General features: G+C 33.4%; 2 protein-coding genes across 12 annotated transcripts; one reads left to right on the top strand and one right to left on the bottom strand.

Moving 5' to 3' along the window:
- The first annotated feature begins 1,625 nt into the window (after nucleotides 1-1,625).
- On the top strand, nucleotides 1,626-10,943 carry LOC111306847 (cullin-1-like). Of its 11 annotated transcripts, XM_089751631.1 has the most exons (20): nucleotides 1,626-1,797; nucleotides 2,992-3,177; nucleotides 3,297-3,396; nucleotides 4,922-5,107; nucleotides 5,207-5,254; nucleotides 5,346-5,531; nucleotides 5,684-5,775; nucleotides 5,878-5,956; nucleotides 6,040-6,120; nucleotides 6,330-6,396; nucleotides 7,668-7,699; nucleotides 7,776-7,862; nucleotides 7,941-8,090; nucleotides 8,178-8,233; nucleotides 8,316-8,436; nucleotides 9,290-9,451; nucleotides 9,579-9,722; nucleotides 9,827-10,045; nucleotides 10,150-10,317; nucleotides 10,411-10,943. In XM_089751631.1, the coding sequence occupies exons 8-20, from the start codon at nucleotides 5,903-5,905 to the stop codon at nucleotides 10,510-10,512; spliced, it is 1,443 nt and encodes a 480-aa protein (XP_089607757.1). In that variant the 5' UTR covers nucleotides 1,626-1,797; nucleotides 2,992-3,177; nucleotides 3,297-3,396; nucleotides 4,922-5,107; nucleotides 5,207-5,254; nucleotides 5,346-5,531; nucleotides 5,684-5,775; nucleotides 5,878-5,902; the 3' UTR covers nucleotides 10,513-10,943. The 11 variants fall into 11 exon arrangements, with proteins under 11 accessions (XP_089607757.1, XP_089607747.1, XP_089607752.1 ...); XM_089751621.1 differs by lacking the exons at nucleotides 1,626-1,797; nucleotides 2,992-3,177; nucleotides 3,297-3,396; ... (1 more) ...; nucleotides 5,346-5,531; nucleotides 7,668-7,699 and having other exon boundaries at nucleotides 5,684-5,755; nucleotides 6,330-6,392; XM_089751622.1 differs by lacking the exons at nucleotides 1,626-1,797; nucleotides 2,992-3,177; nucleotides 3,297-3,396; ... (1 more) ...; nucleotides 5,207-5,254; nucleotides 7,668-7,699 and having other exon boundaries at nucleotides 5,300-5,531; nucleotides 5,684-5,755; nucleotides 6,330-6,392.
- Nucleotides 10,944-15,135: 4,192 nt separating this feature from the next.
- Nucleotides 15,136-16,743, bottom strand: LBO1 (2-oxoglutarate (2OG) and Fe(II)-dependent oxygenase superfamily protein). Its single transcript, XM_022904814.2, has 4 exons — nucleotides 16,435-16,743; nucleotides 16,107-16,354; nucleotides 15,695-16,022; nucleotides 15,136-15,612 (listed from the first exon to the last, which is right to left on the bottom strand). Exons 1-4 carry the CDS (start codon nucleotides 16,690-16,692, stop codon nucleotides 15,352-15,354), a joined length of 1,095 nt encoding a protein of 364 aa, XP_022760549.2. The 5' UTR covers nucleotides 16,693-16,743; the 3' UTR covers nucleotides 15,136-15,351.
- Nucleotides 16,744-20,028: the final 3,285 nt, after the last annotated feature.

Raw genomic sequence — 20,028 nt, 5'->3', positions numbered from 1 at the left:
TTGCGATTTGCTTCTGGGATTGACTTCGTGTATCAGTTTTGTGAGTGATGGAATTTTTTTAACAAAAAAAGTCAACGTATGAGGGTAGGAATGGAGTTGTAGGTATTAAGGATTTAAATTCTGGACATGTTGATGTTATATTTTTCACATAATTATATAAATTAATTGAGCTTAGCTTTGAGTTATAATTCAAATGATTCTTATTTTTTAATGAATCTGATAATTTTGTTGAATTTGTAATGATTGTAGCTGTCAAGAAGATCCGATATTGTGGAAATCATGTTTAAAAGAAGCCATCATCCTTCTATCATGAGCAACCTCTACTACAAGAAACAGTAGCAGAAAGTTTTAGAATTTAAAGAAATTTGAAAACAATTCCTCAAAAACGGCTGCAAGTGAACCAAAGTGATAGAATCTTGGAAACCCTCTTCCTTTCCAAATTCCCAAAGATTGTAGAGAATTAGAAACTAATGACACTAGATTATGGTTGATCATTGAGGCTCATTAGTGTCAGAAATCATATGCCAACTTCCAGCTTGTCATTTTATACTATGCGATGTCCACCAAAATGACTTCTCCATTGAAGATTTCATTGACTTAGGATAATTACGTCTTTTTTTTTTTTTTTCTAATCCAATTCATTTTTATAATCATGTTTTTGACACATCCAACTTTTTGAAAGTCTTTCAAGCTTGAAATTATGGGGACCCAATATTGGTCTCCATTTGACAGATTTTCTTTGAAAATAATGGTTCATTTGATTTGTTTGGAAAAGGGTTTGTAGTTAGGGGAATAGCACAAACCTGCTTGAGCATTAATTTATGGCTTGTCAATGTCAGTGCCTAGTTTTGTAGTGTTCTTCAAGCATTTCTAGCCCCTCGGGGTTGGATTCATATAAGTTTCTTCAATGGTACTATTTATACTTGTAAAATAAGAAGTTTTACGAAATCTAGCCCTAAGCGTTAGAGACGATTTAGTAGGCTGAAATTGAACTAGCAATTGATTATCACTGAAAACGTAGTAAGTCAGCATGCATATTATTAAAGTGGTTGAATTGCTATGAACTTGTGAATTCAAATCCAGACACATTAACCCGATCAAAATGATAAGTTGCATTGGTATGCCAACTTACACTAATAAAAAAAATCTATAATTCCTTTGCACGTAAAACTACCCCTAACACAGAAGAAGCTGGTGTTGTTATTAGAGATGAGGAAGGAAGGGTCATTGCAGGGTCTGCTAAAAAGGCAAATGTCCATTCTGGTCTCGAGGCAGAAGCCAGTGCTTTGAAAGAGTGAGCTTCCCTGAATCAATGCAGCTAAAAAAGATTGTGTTGGAAACTGATTCCGAGCTTTTATATAGACAATTAACAGGAAAGAGAAAAACAAAAAATGGGTGTTGGAGAGTGTTCCCTTTTGAAAAGGATATGATATGCACAAAAAGAAGTTGAAATTTGAAGGTTTTGGATGTTCATAGTGTTGTATTTATGTCGCCATTAGTGAACTAACAAGGTTAATTTGTTCACGATTATATTGATTAATGTTAAATTAATGAGTAATTGTAATTATACCATATCATGTTGTGATGGGTCGGTCTTTAGTAATGGGAGGTCTCTTGCATATACCGAACTAGCCCTTTGAACTCAATAGTGTGGTCAGATGAGTCCCTCAAACTTTTCAATGTTCGTCTTCCTTCGTTGCTTGAATGGCCGACCACCATGAAACCTGCAGCACGCCACCGGCGACGCCTCCTCCCCCGGCAACGACTCTGGTGGTTTTGGCTCCTACCCACATAAAGGTGAGTTTCGCTTATTTTATCCTTGTGATTATGAATTGGTGTTTGTTTTTGTGCACCAACACATACAGATCAATAGAAAAGCTAATCAAGCGGCTGACTGGGTTGCTAACCAAGTCAACAGATGGATTTGCATATCCAGTTGGGTCAATCTATCCCACACCGAGTAGGAGGGGTTACCTGCTCCTCTTTAAAAAAGTTCTTAAGATTTCTGTATGAATTTTCTCTGAAAGGTCCTTATATTGCTCTTTTGGTTCGTTTTCTTGTATTTGAATATTATACTTTGCTTTGTGGAAATGAAGAATTTCCTTTTTTGGGCAAAAAAATTCAATTTGAAATCAAACAAATAAAAAAACGTTGAAAATAAAACAAAAAAAAAATATACAAAAACAATCAGAGAAAAAAAGGGGAAACTGGAAAGGATCTATCTCCTTTTCTTTCTTCAATTCTTTGTTGGAACTCATCTTTTTACTCTTCATCTTCCTTAGGAAAATTTTTTGCTCTTTCTCCAAATTTCAGGTATTTTTAATTAATTCGTAATTTTTATTTTTATTTTTTGGATTTTTTTGTCTGTTTAGGGTATCTATTGATCTCTTTCTCTTCTGATTATCTCTCAATTTATCATGTGATTGTTTTTGTTTTGTTTTAATTTGATGAGTTTCTTGTTTTATTTTAGGTTATTTTGAATCAACGAACTTTGATTGTACAAGGGTTTTTCAGAGAAATGTTAAATTTCTTGTTTGGTTGCTGAGAATATGTTGCAATTGTTTCACAGCATTCTTGCTTAAAGTTATGATTTTTAAGTTTTTTTTGGGGGTTTTGTCGTAATCTGTTAGTTTTTGTTAATTGAGCTGATGGTTATAGAACAGGGGCGGACGTCATTCAAGCATGAGGGGGCGAAGTCTCAAGCTTTCACAACTCTTAAGGCCCCCTCTCAAAATTTGAGCAACTCTTAGTATATATATTAAATAAACTTAAATTAGCCCCTTCAAAATTAAAATTGTTTCCATATATTAATATATTGTTTGCATGTATATATGTGATAGAATAAGTCGTATGAAAAAATAAATAAAATAAAATATAATATTAATTGGTTCCTTCAAAATTAAGTGTCAAGATTTGCCATTGTTATGGAATGTGGGTGATTTTGAGCTAAAATGTGAGCTAATTATTCTGATTTGGATCTTAATTTTGCAGATTCTGGCAGTAAGGATTTTGATAATTAGGGAGACAACGTGGCTCAATGATGATGAATGAGAGGAAGGCAATCGACCTTGCACAAGGATGGGAACTTATGCAAAAGGGAATTACAAAGTTGAAGAACATTCTAGAAGGCTTATCAGAGCCACAGTTTAGCTCTGAGGATTATATGATGATTTATACGTATCCAAATCAAAATCATTTTGTTTGATTGGTTTTGTCTTTTGATGTGAATAATTGCAATTTTTCGATTTTCAAATGTTGTGAGCGTTTTTGTTGGTGCCCTAATCTTTATTTTGTAGAACCGTTTACAATATGTGCATGCAAAAGCCTCCTCATGACTATTCTCAACAGTTGTATGATAAATCTCGAGAATCTTTTAAAGAATACGTTACTTCAATGGTGAGTAATTAAAATGTTGCTTCAATGTTTGCTATAATTATTTTGTTAAAGTTGTATTTGGACTTAGAAATGTGTGCTTTGTGGTGATATTTGCGGTTTCTTTTGGTATCATTAACTACTTTGATGGATTAATCTGTTATAATAAGCATAAGCTAGTTGATTTGTCTATCAGATGAATCAAATGCCTTGAATTTCTTTTGTTCTCTACCTCATTTGTTTAGAAGAAATGATCACATCTTATGCAATTATTAGTAGTGTTGAAAGTGCCTTCCTGACAATTCCTCCTCTTCACTCCAACCCCACCCAAAATACAGTGGTATAGACATTAAATGAACTTAAATTAGCCCCTTCATAATTAATTATTTCCATATATTAGTATATTGTTTGTGTGTATATATGTGATATAATAAGTTGTATGAAAAAATAAAATAAAATAAAATATTAATTGGCCCCTTCAAAATTAAATGTCAAGATTCGCCACTGATATGGAATGTGGGTGATTTTGAGCTAAAATGCGAGCTAATTATTCTGATTTGAATCTTAATTTTGCAGATTCTGGCAGTAAGGGTTTTGATAATTAGGGAGACAACATGGCTTAGGGACAATGAATGACCGGAAGATGATCGACCTTGAACAAGGATGGGAATTTTTGCAAAATGGAATTACAAAGTTGAAGAACATTCTAGAAGGCTTACCAGAGCCACAGTTTACCACTGAGGATTATATGATGCTTTATATGTATCCAATTCAAAGTCGTTTTGTTAGATTGGTTTTGTCTTTTGACGTGAATAATTGCAAAGTTTCAATTTTCAAATGTTGTGAGTGTTTTGTTGGTGCCCTTAGCCTTTATTTTGTAGGACCAGTTACAACATGTGTACCCAAAAGCCTCATAACTATTCTCAACAGTTGTATGATAAATCTCAAGAATCTTTTGAAGAATACATTACTTCAACAGTGAGTAATTAAAATGTTGCTTCAATGTTTGCTGTAATTATTTTTTTTAAGTTGTGTTTGGACCTAGAAATGTGTGCTTTATGGTCATATTTGTTGTTTCTTTTGGTATCATTAACTACTTTGACGGATTAATCTGTTACAATAAGCATAAGCTAGTTGATTTGTATATCAGACGAATCAAATGCCTTGAATTTCTTGTGTTCTCTGCCTTGTTTAGAAGAAATGCTCAAATCTTATGCAACTGTTTGTAGTGTTGAAAGTGCCGTACCAACAACTCCTCCTCTTCACTCCAACCCCACCCAAAATCCAGTGGTTACCTTATTTTAATAAAACAAATATGCTTTCTTTGAAGACAGATGAGTCATACTTGAATTAGTTGTTGTTGTCAGACTTAAAGAAAAGCCATTACTGGAAGCGAAATCATTGTAGCTAAGCAAGTCATATCGTTGAAAGGTGTAATAGATTGGCATTTATATATTCTGCCATTCCTTGTTGAACATTGTTCTGAATGTGCTATATCTTTTCATTTTGATTCTTTAGTAATACAATTCATAAAATATCTCCTCTGTAGGTACTTCCATCTTTACGAGAAAAGCATGATGAGTTTATGTTGAGAGAGCTGGTGAAAAGGTGGGCTAATCATAAAGTAATGATTAGGTGGTTCTCTAAGTCCTTCTATTTTCTGGATTTCTACTTTATTCCTAGGAAGTCACTACCTTCCCTGAATCAAGTTGGGCTTACTTGTTTCCGAAAATTGGTATGTGCAGATTGAATGTATTTGCCATAATGTTGCCATTTTTTCCCCTGTATGTAGAGTAATATTTACATCTTATGTGCTCACTCTCTATGGTTTTAGGTCTACCAAGAGCTAAACGCAAAAGTGAGGGATGCAGTAATTTCTCTGGTATCTTGAGTTTTCATTTTCACATTCATTGTACACCTTTTCTTTTTCACCCAAATAATAGTAATAAAGACCCTAATCTTAAATCAGATAGGGTGAGCAGATTGATCGAGTTTTGTTGAAGAATGTTTTAGATATATTCATTGAAATTGGAATGGGAGAAATAGATTACTATGAGAATGACTTTGAGGCAGCTATGCTGAAAGATACAGCTGTCTACTATTCAAGGAAAGCTTCAAACTGGATTATAGATGATTCTTATCCGGATTATTTGTTGAAAGTATGCATTTTATATGATTATATGTTGAACTTTGCGTGTGTGTGTGTCTGTGTGTGTCTATATATATATATATATATATGTATATATGTATACATAAATTTGTCTGCTTAAATAATGTCTAATTTCATTTTGCTTTCTCATTGATGGCCAAGGAATGTTTAAAACGAGAGAAGGATAGGGTCTCCCATTACTTACATTCAAGTAGTAAGCCAAAACTGCTTGAGGTTGGTATTCCTTTTGTTATGTTAACCCACCGGTTGGCCTTGGAGATAATCTTACACTTCAAAGGCTTTATTGAACGTTTTCTAAAATGTTGCTTCTAATAATGTTCTTTGTTCTTTTATAGGAATGTTTATTGAACGTTTTCTAAAATGTTACTTAATAACGAGGACTCCGGATGCCATGCATTGCTCAGAGATGACAAGGTGCTTACTGCATGATAAGTTGTCTATTTATTTTGTTGCTTAATTTATTAGCTACTTAACCAATTATAACCTTTCTCTTTTAGGTGGAGGACTTGTCAAGTATGTTTAGAATCTGCTCTGAAATTCATCAAGGTTTAGATCCCATGTCAAGCATTTTCAAACAGGTTAACTCTTCTTAGCTTGTCCACTGATCAATTGATTACTTAATTGTTTATTTAAGAATTATGTTAACAGGCATCTCAAGTATTACATACGTTGTTTTCTTACTTTCACTTGGTTGTTCATTTTTTATCCCATTTCATCTTTTCTGCCTTTACTTATTATTTTATTTTGTTCACTATTTTAAAAAATATGATCTCATTTTTTATTTTAGCATGTTACTGCTGAAGGCATTGCTTTGGTCAAACAGGCTGAGGAGGCTGCAAGCAACAAAAAGGTTTGTGTTTTACTTGTCAGCCTAAATGCTCAACTTAGAACTAAATTTATGGGATGTTGCGCATTTCAAGACTGAACCTATTTTTGATCCAAAACAAGATACGATGTTTTTATATAACTAGAGCATACCGACCGGTACAGCCAGTACTGAAACGAAATTAACAACTATGATGCTGTTATCCTTCAAAGAGGGGATCTGCCATTTAACTGTTCAATGAAAGTCAAGAGCTCTCAATCTACCCAAAGGAAAGTCGAGGTAAGGCTTGGTAGCTGCCTACTCAAAGAAGCATGCAAAGGAAAGGTGCCAAGTAAGGCTCCACCTGTTGATTTTCAAAACTTTTTCTCTCTATTGTTTTTTTTTTTTTTCAATATTGTGGTCAATTGTTGAGTTGAATTTTAGGTAATTTTTATGTGAGTCTTGGGTATTGGAGGTATGGTTGGTTTCTAGGTTTTGGGGCATTTGATTTCATCAATTGCAGTGGGTATGTGGATGATTAGTTAATATAACATGTAAAGGTTTTCACTTAGGAGTTTGATGATGATGGTGGCATTTGGGCTGTGTAGAATGGTTAGCTTAAGGCGCTTAAGGAATGGCTTAGGTGTTGGAATTCGGAGCTGATTGTGAGCTTGAAGCTTGGGAGGTCTGTATATGGGAGGGTTTGTCTTTCCTCGTGTATTGCTCTCTAATAAAGAAATTAAAGTTGAGAGAAACAAAATGTTGTCTTGTTCAAAAAAAATCATGGCGGCGAATGGGGCCGGAGGCGCTAGACGGTAAACCGACACCGAATTATGGTTCTCACAATGGCTTCCGGTGGATATTAAGAATTAGAGAAAGAAAGCAAAAAATAAGAAAAGAAGAAGAGAGAAAAAATAAAGTTTGATTTTTATCTGAAAATAAATCTTATTTCTAATCTTATATTCGTATTTTAAATTTTTTTTCCACATCAAATGCACACATGATCATTATATTTTGCCATCTGTCACTATTAACTAACTTAACTGCCCGTGCATTTCAGTCATTTTTGTTACAAAAAATCCTTACTAGAAATAATCTGAAAATGTTGTACCTTTTTTCGAATCAAATAATAGATTTGATCCCGAGTGTGCGACATCCCATAGATTTAGTTCCAAATTGAACATTTATCCCACTTATCATTATTTTTTATCTTATAGTATACAAATCTTTTAAAGTTTCATTTTGTTCAAGAATGAGAATTGAATTGACATCATTTAAGTTTATCTCTGAACCGACATATTTTCTCCCTTAAATGGGTAGATAAAATGGATGTGGTTGGCATGCAAGAGCAGGTAAAATCTTCACTTGTTGTTCTTATCACTAGACTGTTTAAAGGTATGGAAGTTGATTGTTATTTGTGGTTATCAGGTTTTTATGAGGAAAGTAATTGAGCTTCATGACAAATACCTAGCATATGTGAATGATTGTTTTCAAAATCATATTCTCTTTCACAAGGTCTGTAATAAATATGATTTTGAAGATAAGTTCCATGTTGTTATGTTTTACATTCTCAATATTGTCGATTTTCTCTAGGCTCTTATGGAAGCTTTTGAAGTATTTTGCAACAAGGGTGTTGCTGGAAGCTCAAGTGCAGAGCTATTTGCCACTTTTTGTGATAATATTCTCAAGAGAGGTGGAATTGAGAAATTGAGCGATGAAGCAATCGAAGAAACACTTGAAAAGGTTTGCCGCACTCTTGTGCAGTGTTCTATGTACATTTTAAGACTTGTTACACTTACATTTAATAATCTTATTGTTGTAAATTTTCAGGTTGTAAAGCTACTTGCTTATATTGGTGACAAAGACTTGTTTGCTGAATTCTATAGGTAGATGTTTTGCTTTATTTGAAGATGGAACTCAATAGGCTCATCAATTTTTGGCTGATTTTTTTTTTTTGTGAATTATTAGGAAAAAGCTTGCTCGAAGGCTTCTATTTAACAAGAGTGCTAATGATGACCATGAGAGTAGCATGTTGACAAAGCTAAAACAGCAGTATGGCAGTCAGTTCACCTCAAAGATGGAGAGAATGGTCAGTTGCCATTTATTATCATTTGTGAACTGAAAGCCTTCTTCTTACCTGCAAATGCTCTTAGGTAGTGTTTGATATCTTTTGTAAGATTATCATGATAATTTGATCACCAAGGTGATCTTATTACTTGTGGTTTGAATCACATTGTTTGGTTAATTCTTAGGTATTAATTGTCACAGTGTTTAGTATTATTAAAAATTAAATATTATATTTTAAAGTACAAAAATAATCATGTATATTGTAATAGTTGCACAAGTTAATAATTTTAATGTTACTTAAAAATAATAATTTGTAAAATATAGTAATATTTTATTTATTTTATAATAAAATATAGTTAAATTATTAAATTAATAAAGATATTTATTGATAGGTAAATTAATTTTTATAATATAAATTATGTAAAAAATATTTAAATTAGAAAATAAAACTAATCTATTAAATTCATAATAAAAGAAAAACAAAAATATATATTATAAAATATTAAAAGAAGTAAAAAAACACATTATTTTTGAATTTGTTACAATGAATATAGTTACAATTTTAAAAGGACGCAAGTTTCTAATTCACATATTCAATAGGTAATATTAACTATTGTTAATTTTACATATCACTTCACCTTTGTGATAAAAGTTTTTCATCCTTTTGTATTGGAATTAGATTAGATTGCCCTCCAACTCCAAGGTAGTGATCTGATCACTCTCCGTGATCCAAGATCACCGCTACGTAGGATTACCAAACATAGTGATCTAATCTCCATGTAGATCGTCTTGGTTTTTGAAGTGATCACCTCATATCAAACATTACCTTAATATCTGAAATAGATCTCTCTGTAAACTGCTTCTCCGTTCTTTAGGTCACGGATTTGACATTGGCAAGTGAAAACCATACAAGTTTTGAGGAGTACTTGAGCAATGATCCAAATGCAAATCCAGGGATTGACTTGACAGTAACTGTTTTGACTACCGGCTTCTGGCCAAGTTACAACTACTTTGATCTCAACCTTCCTGCAGAGATGGTATGCTTAGATGTCACAAACAAGAATCATATTTCATTTTGCAACTTACCAGTTTAAGTTTACTTTAAGTCACTAACACCAATTTTCTTTCTTTTTTCTTCTTCCTTTTCCTTAAAAATCTCTTTAGATTAAGTGTGTTGAAGTTTTCAGGGATTTCTATCAGACAAAAACGAAACATAGAAAACTTACTTGGATTTATTCTATGGGCACTTCTAACCTTATTGGGAAATTTGAACCGAAAACAATGGAGTTGATTGTCACAACATATCAGGTAATATGGTCAAAAATATTATTATTTTTTTTTCTTTTTCTTAAATTAGCCAATTGGAGTTGAAGAATCCTTTTTGGCTAATACCAAGTCTTCATGGTTTATAGGCCTCTGCCTTACTGCTGTTCAACTCCTCAGATAGGCTGAGCTATTCAGAGATCATAACACAATTGGACTTAACTGATGATGACGTAGTTAGACTTCTGCATTCGTTGTCATGTGCTAAATATAAAATTCTTAACAAGGAGCCAAGCATGAAAACCATCTCTTCCACTGATCATTTTGAGTTCAACTCCAATTTTACCAAAAAAATGAGGAGGATCAAGGTACTTTTTAACAAAAAAAAAAAAAAAAAACCTACAAATATTTGGTCCTACTCTCCTTTTGATTAAATGATATCATCTAATGCTTTTATTTGTTTAACATTCAGATTCCTCTCCCCCCTGTGGAAGAGAAGAAGAAAGTAATTGAAGATGTAGACAAGGATAGACGGTATGCCATTGATGCCTTGATTGTGCGCATCATGAAGAGTCGGAAAGTTCTGGGGCACCAAAAGTTGGTTACGAAGTGTGTCGAACAGTTGGGCGGCACATTCAAGGTTCTTATACGACTCTTTTCCTCTTGTATGGCATGTGTCTGCTGTTATTTCTTGCTTTACATGGTTGTGTTAACTAAATTTTGAAATTTGCAGCCTGATGTCAAGTATATCAAAGAGCGAATTGAGGACCTGATTGCTCGAGACTATCTCGAGAGGGACAAGGATAACCCCAATATATTCTGGTACTTGGCATGATGTGGCCTAGTCCTGATGAAGTGGTGACTATTGCTGCTTCAAATAACTCAAAATGGCCAGATGTTGTCGGTTCATGATGAAAGTGGCATAAGCATAATGAGATGCCACCTGACGAGTGCTTTTGGTGATTGCTAAGCAGGATCTGAGATGCTTGTATGGTAGGAACCAGGTGTGGCCAAGTTGTATAAAATTGTGAAATAAACCCGGAGAAATTGTATTTGATCCCATAGCGTGATCGGGTGCAGCTAGTAACCATCTGCTCTCTGGTTTCTTTTTACTGCAAAGCCTATTTCATGACTTAGTTGATGCTTGTTTGTTTATGACCCCGTTGTTCCAACAAAATAAAACTCAAGCTGCATTATGATTTTAAGTTGCGGAAATGTTAGGAATTGGTCTGTCTGAATGCACCTAGCATCTTATGCTTTTGTCTATGCTGTTCTTTTACAAGATCACTTTCTTCCTTAGTTTAATTAAACCCATGAGCATGTTAATGAGAAAGTGTGGTGTGAGAAGCATATGCCATAGCTGCTACAGGGTGCGATCTGAATGCCCATTTGCTCAACGGTTTTACTTCGTTTAGGCAAGAAAACTCAAATTCAAGGAGACAGAGTGGAAACTCGCACTCAACTTTTGAAGTATTATCTATTTTGATGTGACGGTTTTATTTTACAAAATGTGTCTCACAACTTTGAGATTAAGTCTCTGCATATATATTATTTTTTATTTACACATTTTTCTGATGTGAATTGGGGCGTCTCGCAATTTTATCCTATAAAAGGTATTTCACAAGTTTGGGATTAAATTTTTACATATATATTATTTTTTATTCACACATTCTTCTAATGTGGATTCGGGGCATTACAATCTTTTTACCTTTGATGTTTGATGTTTCTGTTAAGTCGAGTTTATCTATAGGATCAAGATCACACCGGTATATTTTTATTTATCCATACATTTTTTAGATGTGAATTGGAGGTGTTATAATCTCTCCTTACAATCTCTCCACTACAATCTCTCCACCTTTAATGTTTGATGTTTCTGTTAAGAATTATTCTTTATACACACCTTTTTCACATTTTTTTGATATGAATTTGGGGTTTTACAATCTCTCTACTTTTATGCTTGATGTTTCTATCCACAGGATCAAGAATCACTTCACACATTTTTCTGATATGAATTAGGGGCGTTACACGCTCTTCACCTTTAATACTTGATATTCATTTTTCTTATGTAAATTAGGGGTGTTACAATCTCTTCACCTTTAGATGTTCCTGTCAAGTCGAGATTACTCACCTTTAATGCTTGATGCTCCTGTCAAGTCGAGTTTATCCACAGGATCAAGATCACACTAGATCATTGTGTAGCACTTAGTGACTCTCACGGAAGATCACACAAGATCACTAAGTCACTCCACACATTTTTTTGATGTGAATTAGGGGCATTACAATCTCTTCACCTTTAATGCTTAATGTTCCTGTTAAAGCGTTAATGCTTGATGTTTCTGTCAAATCGAGATCACTCCACACATTTTTCTGATGTGAATTGGGGGCGTTACAATCTTTTCACCTTTAATGCTTGATGTTCCTGTTAAGTCAAGTTCATCCACAGGATTAAGATCACACCAGATCACTATATAGCACTTAGTGACTCTCACGGCTACCGATTAGTGATCGTTTTGATATCATTTGTGGAGATTTTTTAATCTGAAAGTCTCACAATTTTATTTCATAAAGATGTCTTATAAGTTTGTGATTAAATTTCTACATATATATCATTCTTTATCTACATATCATTTTAATATGGTATTGGAGGCATTACACAAATTTACTCAATTCCTAACTTCTGCTATACATTAGACAAAAGGATTCCTTTTTATGCCAAACTTTCATAACCCTTTTTGCCAGCTTGATTCATTTCTTGGATTGAATTCTTGTATCAATTTTGTGATAATTGGAATGATATATATATATATATATATATATATGTATAATTTTTTACAAATAAGGCCAAATTATGAGTGCAAGAGAAGAAGTTACAGATATTGAACTATTTGAAATTTTTATATATGTTGATGTCATAATTTAAAGATAACAATATGATTCAATTGAATAATTTGTATATTTAAATGAATCTGATATTTTTATTGAATTTGTAATGGTAGTAGCTGTCAAAGACACGCGGAAATCGTGTTTAAAAAAGTGAAAAATACAGTTTTTTTTATTTTTTTGCATTTTTGACAAGCCATCATCCTTCTATCGTGAGCAACCACTACGACAAGAAACAGTAGCAGAAAGTTTTACACTCCCTAAGAAATTTGAAAACTGTTCCTCAAAAACGACTGCAAGTGAGCCAAAGTCATAGAATCTTGGAAAATCTCTTCCTTTCCAAATTCCCAAAGATTGTAGATAATTAGAAATTAATGACATTAGACTATGGGTGATCATTAAGGCTCATTAGTGGTGTTCTTATCAGAAATCATATGCCAACTTCAAGCTTTTTATTTACTACTATCTTTGTCTTAACTCAGGATATTTGATACGAATTATAATCAAAATTATCATTTTGATACTTGAAGTTTAAAAGTTCACAATTAAAAATTTCATTTTTGTTCAAATTTTATCAACAGTTTCTTTTAAATTATCTGGAATTAAACTATGATTATTGAAATTAAGAATGCAACACTTTGCTATTGGCAACAGTTTCAGATTGGGTTCATATGGTGTTATTCACGTGGTTTTTATTGCATAAGCTGTAGATAAAGATCCATTTTAGCATTCATTAAGGTTGATGGTAGTGGGATGTCCACCAAAATGACTTCTCCATTGAAGCTTTCTTTAACGTAGGAAGATGAAACTCGTTAGCACGAGGGGCTTGTAGGAAGTTGAGTGTTTCAATGAGATTCAATGAATGTGCTGCCGAATTGCTGAATGGTGGCAAAATAAATAAAAAAGTGAATTGAACCAAAATCAACGGTTCTTTTTTACAGTCCCAAGTCACAAAAAAATACCAGCAAATGCCACCATGAAAGCCAGAACTGTCCCCGGGACCCCTCTCCCTTTCTTCACTTCCCTTGTTAGATTGAGACTTTCTCCTTTGCAGTGGAAAGTAGTGCTACTTTTTCAGTCTTTTTTTCTAAACCAAATTATTTTTATAATCATGGTTTTTTTGACACCTACAACTTTTTGATAGTCATCCAAGCTTGAAATTATGGGGACCCAACATTGCTGATATCAGTTTCCTCAAAATCTCCACTTGAGAGAATTTCTTTGAAAAGGATGGTTCATTTGATTTGTTTGGAAAAAGGATTGTAGTTAGGGGAATAGCACAAACCTGCTTCAGCATTAGTCTATGACTTGTCAAAGTCAGTGCCTAGTTTTGTAGTGTTCTTCAAGCATTTCTAGCCCCATTCATATTCCTATTCTTTAGGTCAACATGAATGTGTTGATTTCATTTGGCTCAGAATTCAATATTGCTTGTTGCTCTAGGGAACTTTTTGTAATGATATTTTTTTCTACTGTATTAACTTTAGCATGACTCTTAACTTGCAATTTGCAACATACAGGAACAGGATTTCTGTCTGTTTTAAAGATTAAATGGTGCAGAAATCGAAAGTTCTAATCGCTGTTCTCAGGGCCAATGATCTGTAACTAGAACACAATATGCAGACATACATGAACAGTTACATTTATGGTTTTCCTTGAATTTCACCTCCTGTCACACACCATTTCAGTGCTGAAATATCAAAAAAATTTCTTGTTTTTCTCTTAAACTTTGTAATCTGTAGGAGAACAATGTTCATTGCTTGCTTTTTTTTTTTCCCATGGGCTGGGGGATTGATGGGAAAAGAGGTAATAATTCTTATTTGATTTCTTTTCCACCCTACTTGTAATGAAACATGTAGTTATTAGTTTATTGTTCAGTCTCTCTTCATAGCATCAGCATTTCCTAACTACAAGCATACAGTTCAACCAGGATATTATTGTGGTTTCTTGATCTTATGGTGAATATTATTTGTTGTAGAAAATTCCAATTAACTGATTGCATCATCTACCTAAAAGTTTATTATGAACTTGTTGAATTTGAAACATAATTTTAGTTTATTATGAAACTCAAACTTTTGGTTTGGTCCTTGCCAACTTACTTTAACTTTGCATACTGCATTGTCTGCCTTTACCTCACATCTTATGTCAGATAAAATGTACGAATTCTGGTTTATGCTCTACTTGGTGTTAGCACTTGTGTCATTTCAGCTTAGAATCATAAAAAAAAAAAAATCCATTACAACTTGCTTGGTGCTTCATAAAAATGAACTAAAAAATATGAATAAAATGACTGTGTGGGCTCTCCTCTCTTTTGCCACTAAGAAAAAGTTCTCTTTTCCCTTGAACAAAGCAAGACCGATGATTTTGTTCAATTTCTGTTTGATTCCTTCAGAAACATTGGGGGATGGTGAGGTGTTGTTGAGCTCCCCCACATGATTTCAATGTTTCTTTCCTTATTAGGAATCTGATGTGAGACAACAGTAAAAGTGGCGTTTCCTTCTGTTTTGCTTACTGTTTTCTAAAGCTTACAGCTGCTAATTTAACAAATTGTACAGACAAAAACACAATTTGACAAGAAAACTTTATAAAACAAAGACCCCACAAACTTCCATTATCTGATATGCATTTAGCTGAGTTACACAACAACAGTGCAGTCCATTAATGATACAAACTCGGTTTTGATACACAAAATTACACAACAAGTAGTGATCTAAACACGCCAGTAATGCCTTTGTAATGTTATAAACTATAGTGTAATTACAAGTAAATCTAGGTGGGAGACCAAGTGGAGCCCTTCTTAGGTAGAGATCTTGGATTCGATCTTTGCAAATTCCAGGGTTCTCTTGCCTTGCAACTTGTTAGTTACGTAATGTTTACTGTACTCTCCATGATTGTATCTTCTATATCTGCATGGATTCTTCTCATCCACCAATTCTGCCATTGGACCAAGTTCTATTTCATAGCTAGGAGCATAGAAAGTGACAATTGAAAGGCGGTCTTTTTCCTTGTGAGTTACTGCTCTGTGCTCCACACTCTTGTATTTTCCATTTGTAAGAACCTACAAGAAATTTCAGACAACTGATTGAACATTGATGTCTTAAAAAGGACATCTCAAAATTTTGGTTCCCCAGGTTTCTTACTTCTATAGTGTCACCGATGTTGATCACGAGTGCATTAGGAATAGGCTGAACAGGCGCCCATGTTTGGTCCTTGAGAATTTGAAGTCCTACTGAGCTATCTTTTCCCTGCTGCAACACTGTAAGGGCACTTCCATCTGAATGTGGACTAAGGCCTAAAACAAGGTCAGGTCTTGAACATGGAGGGTAGTAGTTCATCCTTACTGCTTGCACAGCCACTCCGAACATTTCTTCGAAAACATCCCCTTTTAAACCAAGGCTCACTGCTATATACTTCAGAAGATTCTTACATAGTTTCCTGATTTCTTTTGAATAAGTTTCTAAAGTTTCTCTGAAAAGCAAGAAGTTGCATTTAATAAATTGAAAAGTATCTATACTTTATGGTTCAAATTTGGTGTGGTACTGTGGTTTTTACCTGAAGTCAGCTGGCTTTGATGGCCAGAGTTTTGGGTTCCTTATAAAAGGAGGCTCAACACCAAGAGCAAACATGTTACACCAATCCAACTTCTGGTTCTCTGAGAACACAAAAGCTTGACCGTATCCCTGAACTGTCCCAGGAGCCATTGGATACTTTTGTTTCTCCTCTAAAGGTAACATGAAGAAATCTTTGGCTACTTTTTCAATGTTTTCAAGCATACTCAGATCAATCCCATGATTCAGTACCTGAAACGCAATCAAACATTAGCTTCCATGATCATCTTTTCTAACAAAGCAGATGACATGAAAGTTTATGCATTTAGTACCTGAAAAAATCCCCATTCCTCACAGGCAGTTTTGAGTTGCATAATTTCGCTTTGGTATTCATCTTGGTCTGTTTTCATGAGCTTAGATAGATCAATAATGGGAATGTCACTAGGTGACGATGGAGTTGCAGCAAGCTTTGGCCTCTCAGCCATGTCTCTGACAAATCTTTCAGGAATTGTGGTTGGTATGGCCTTTCTCAGTTCTTGGACATCATCAATATGTCCAACCTTAATAGGAAAACTAGGCACTGGAGCCATGAAGCAGAATTGGAATATTGGTAGAAACTGAAATGTAATCAGGTTTACTTTGAAGCTCCGCTCTTAGACAGAGCTTGTATTTATAGATGGAGAATATCAGCATTTCTGCACATTGTTACAGATTTAATGTGAGGTGTGGGGACCATTTTTAAGCACTTTATAATTTTCAAAACTAACCAAAATTTTATTTAAAAAAAAAAAAAAAAACTTGATGTCTATCACTTAGTATTTGTACAAGACAGCAAACTAAAGCAAACAGTGATGTTGCTGGATTTTTAGTTCCTGTGACAGGTTCGATCTCCAACAATCTCAAATATGAAAGAAAAAAAAATAGAAAACTAGAAATATAGTACCCCAACAACAGTGAGAATCCTAAAGTTTGTAAAAACCCTCTTCCCCCATATACTTTATGCAGTTAACTGGAACCTGTCAACTGTTAGAATAGTCAAACCTCAAGTGCAAGAATCGATCCTTTATTGCTCATGAAATGAAAACAAATTTAGACATTGGAATCTCAATTCCTCCAAACCAAAGTCTCCTTCAATGCAAACAGCAAAATTTTTTGTCTAAGTAACCCTTTTTTTATACAAAGAATATCGTAATCCAAAATAAAAAAAAAAATAATTACAGATGTTATAATTTGAAATTCGAACTTACAAAAGATCAACATTTAAAAATGATTACATGAATCACTTTAGCTAAGCTCTGAGTTCCAAGTACTTTTTTTTCTTTTTGTTAAGATAAGACTGAGACCAACTCTTCTTATCTAAAAACTCTGACTGGGGATACCACATGCACCATCAATTGTCCCTGTCTATGCTTAATCTACTTCATTTTCATATTAAATGTGGACCTACCTTCTCTTTCTGTTAGTAGCTCACCATCTGCATTTATTTCAAAATCAGCGTGAAGTACAACAGTTTTCATGTTCCAAATCAATTTATCGTTTGTGCGATTACAGAAACTATTGACTTAGACTAAATGGTCACTCTTTCTCTTGGCCATTGCCAATCATGTGACCTGGTTTCAATCTCTTTAGAACAATCTCAGCCTACAAAGTGTTGTCAGTTTTCGCCTATTTGACCTAATAATTTTATCCCATAAAAAATAACTCATAGGTTAAGGATAGAATGATATGAACACTTAATATGCTCAATTGAAAGAGAAAAACCAGCGATCCATAAACCTTTGATGAATATTCATTCTTGGCAATGAAAATTTGTGAAAGATAACAATAATTGAAGGGGTTCTTCATTGTGATTTGAAGGATTCTGATTGGCTATTGCCATGCCATTCTTGACCTGTAGGGCTGCAACCAGATGGGTGCATTTTTTCCACACATAAAATCTCACTTGCTTGAAATATCATACATATCTTTACAAATGGATCACCTAAGAACCTAACAGTACATACAAAAAAAATAATGTTTCTGTGAATTTGTTTGTCTGTTTTCATCAGATCCTCATCATCTGTACATGAAATCAAATATGTGAACAAAAGGAAAAGAGTTCAAAGGGGCATGGAATCTGACAGTGGGTAATAGTACACCAAAATTGTCTATTATTGCAGTTATTGCAGACTTTGTGAGTGGCAGTAGTAGTAGTAGGGGCCATCTTTCAATTGTGCTGAAGTTAACATGTCCCCTTTTCTGCAGACCAAATCTAGTGATGATGTTATTGTCAATTTGCCTTTGTCCACTTCCTTCGTTCCCCACCACCACCCTCCTCCTCCTCCTTCTCCTCCTCCTCCCCTTTCTCTGCTCTCTTAGGATCCTCCTGACTTAAGCTGTTAGGCACTAAATGATCAATCCAATGCTTTAATTTAGTGTGGGTGTTCATGACACTTTATCTCACCCATGGTTCTTGAAAAAGTGCAATTGGACCACAGCTTGCCTGGGACTTTTCAACAAGGTTTGGAATATAGGACTGGCCATTTTTTCCTCCTCCATGATGATAAACATTTACAAGTTTTATACTGTAACAGCTTGCTTAGTTTTAAATTATCTGTTTTTTCAGACTTCTTTTTATATATACTTATGAATTTATCAGCATAAAAAAATTCAATCAATGTTGCATTTTCTACAAAAAAAAAAAATTAATGAATTAAATTAAATAGATAAATATAGACAAAGTCATTTCATCTCGAACTCAAACAATAGACTTTTACAAAAAAGATCATAATTTGTATGATTACTAAAATTTAAACCCTAAGACGTAGTTACGTGATTCAATTGATTTAAATTTTGATTTTTAATTTTGAAAAACTTTACCAAAAGTAATGAAATTTCTTTTAAGAAAGGGATAAAAAGCTAAGTGAAAGTGGAACCTAAGTCTAAAAGTGACCTAAATTGGTGGATCCTACATCATTTTGAGCTGCCCCAAAGAGTACTAATGCAAGAGACTAAATGCAGTGCTAAGAACTTGTCTACCAGAAAGTGAGCAAAAATATCAGATTGAGAATCTTTCATTTAGAGACTGTAATCAAGATTTTTATGTTTTTTTTTTTCTCTTCTTCACTTGAGTGTATGTTGCTTTCTGAATAACCATTGCCTTAATTTTTTTTTTTTGGGAGGGAGGGGGGGTGGGGGGTTTAAATCATTACCCATTTTAAATCCCTTTGAGCACCAAACAAGCCCATGATTATACAGCAAAATATGGTGGTCCAATTGATGAGGAAAGTGAAAAGGACCCCTTTAATATTAATGACTTGTTTGCCTTCATTCTTGACAAAATTATTATCCCTCTTTTCTTCTCTCTCTCTCTCTCTCTCTCTCTCTCTCTCTCTCATATACGAATTTTCAGTCATTTTTTTTCACTTTGACAAGTACAATTTGCAATGGGCTTGGTGGCTTATTTTCATTCCTCTTTTATTTTTTTTTATTGGAAGGTAAAATTAATAATTTAAAATATGATATAGTAATATAATATAAAAATAATATAAATATAAAATATAAAATGAATATAATTTAAAATTTTTTAAAAATATAAATAAATTAAACAAAATTAAAAAATTAAATTTTATATTTTATATTAATTTGATTTATAATATATAATTTTTATATAAAATATAATATAATATATATAAATTATCAAATTTATTTATAAAAGATACGAAAGGTGATAAGATTAGAACCCTCGCTCACGTAATTTTTTCAAAACTTTTTAATTATTAGGTCAATGAATGGGAGACTATTTCTTTAATACATTTTGAAGTTTGTTTATAAATAAAATTAAAATATTATAGTGTATCTATTTAATCATTTTAAAACTTTATTAATTTAATAAACATATCGTAATTTTCTTACAAGTATTATTCAAAAACACAAGATTTTTTAAG

The sequence above is a fragment of the Durio zibethinus genome, chromosome 22 (genome assembly GCF_047325235.1).
Source record: "Durio zibethinus cultivar Kanyao isolate XHJ-2024 chromosome 22, ASM4732523v1, whole genome shotgun sequence".
Lineage (NCBI taxonomy): Eukaryota > Viridiplantae > Streptophyta > Magnoliopsida > Malvales > Malvaceae > Durio > Durio zibethinus.
The sequence above is the reverse complement of the archived record's forward strand: the minus strand, read 5'-3'. Positions and strand labels throughout refer to the sequence as shown.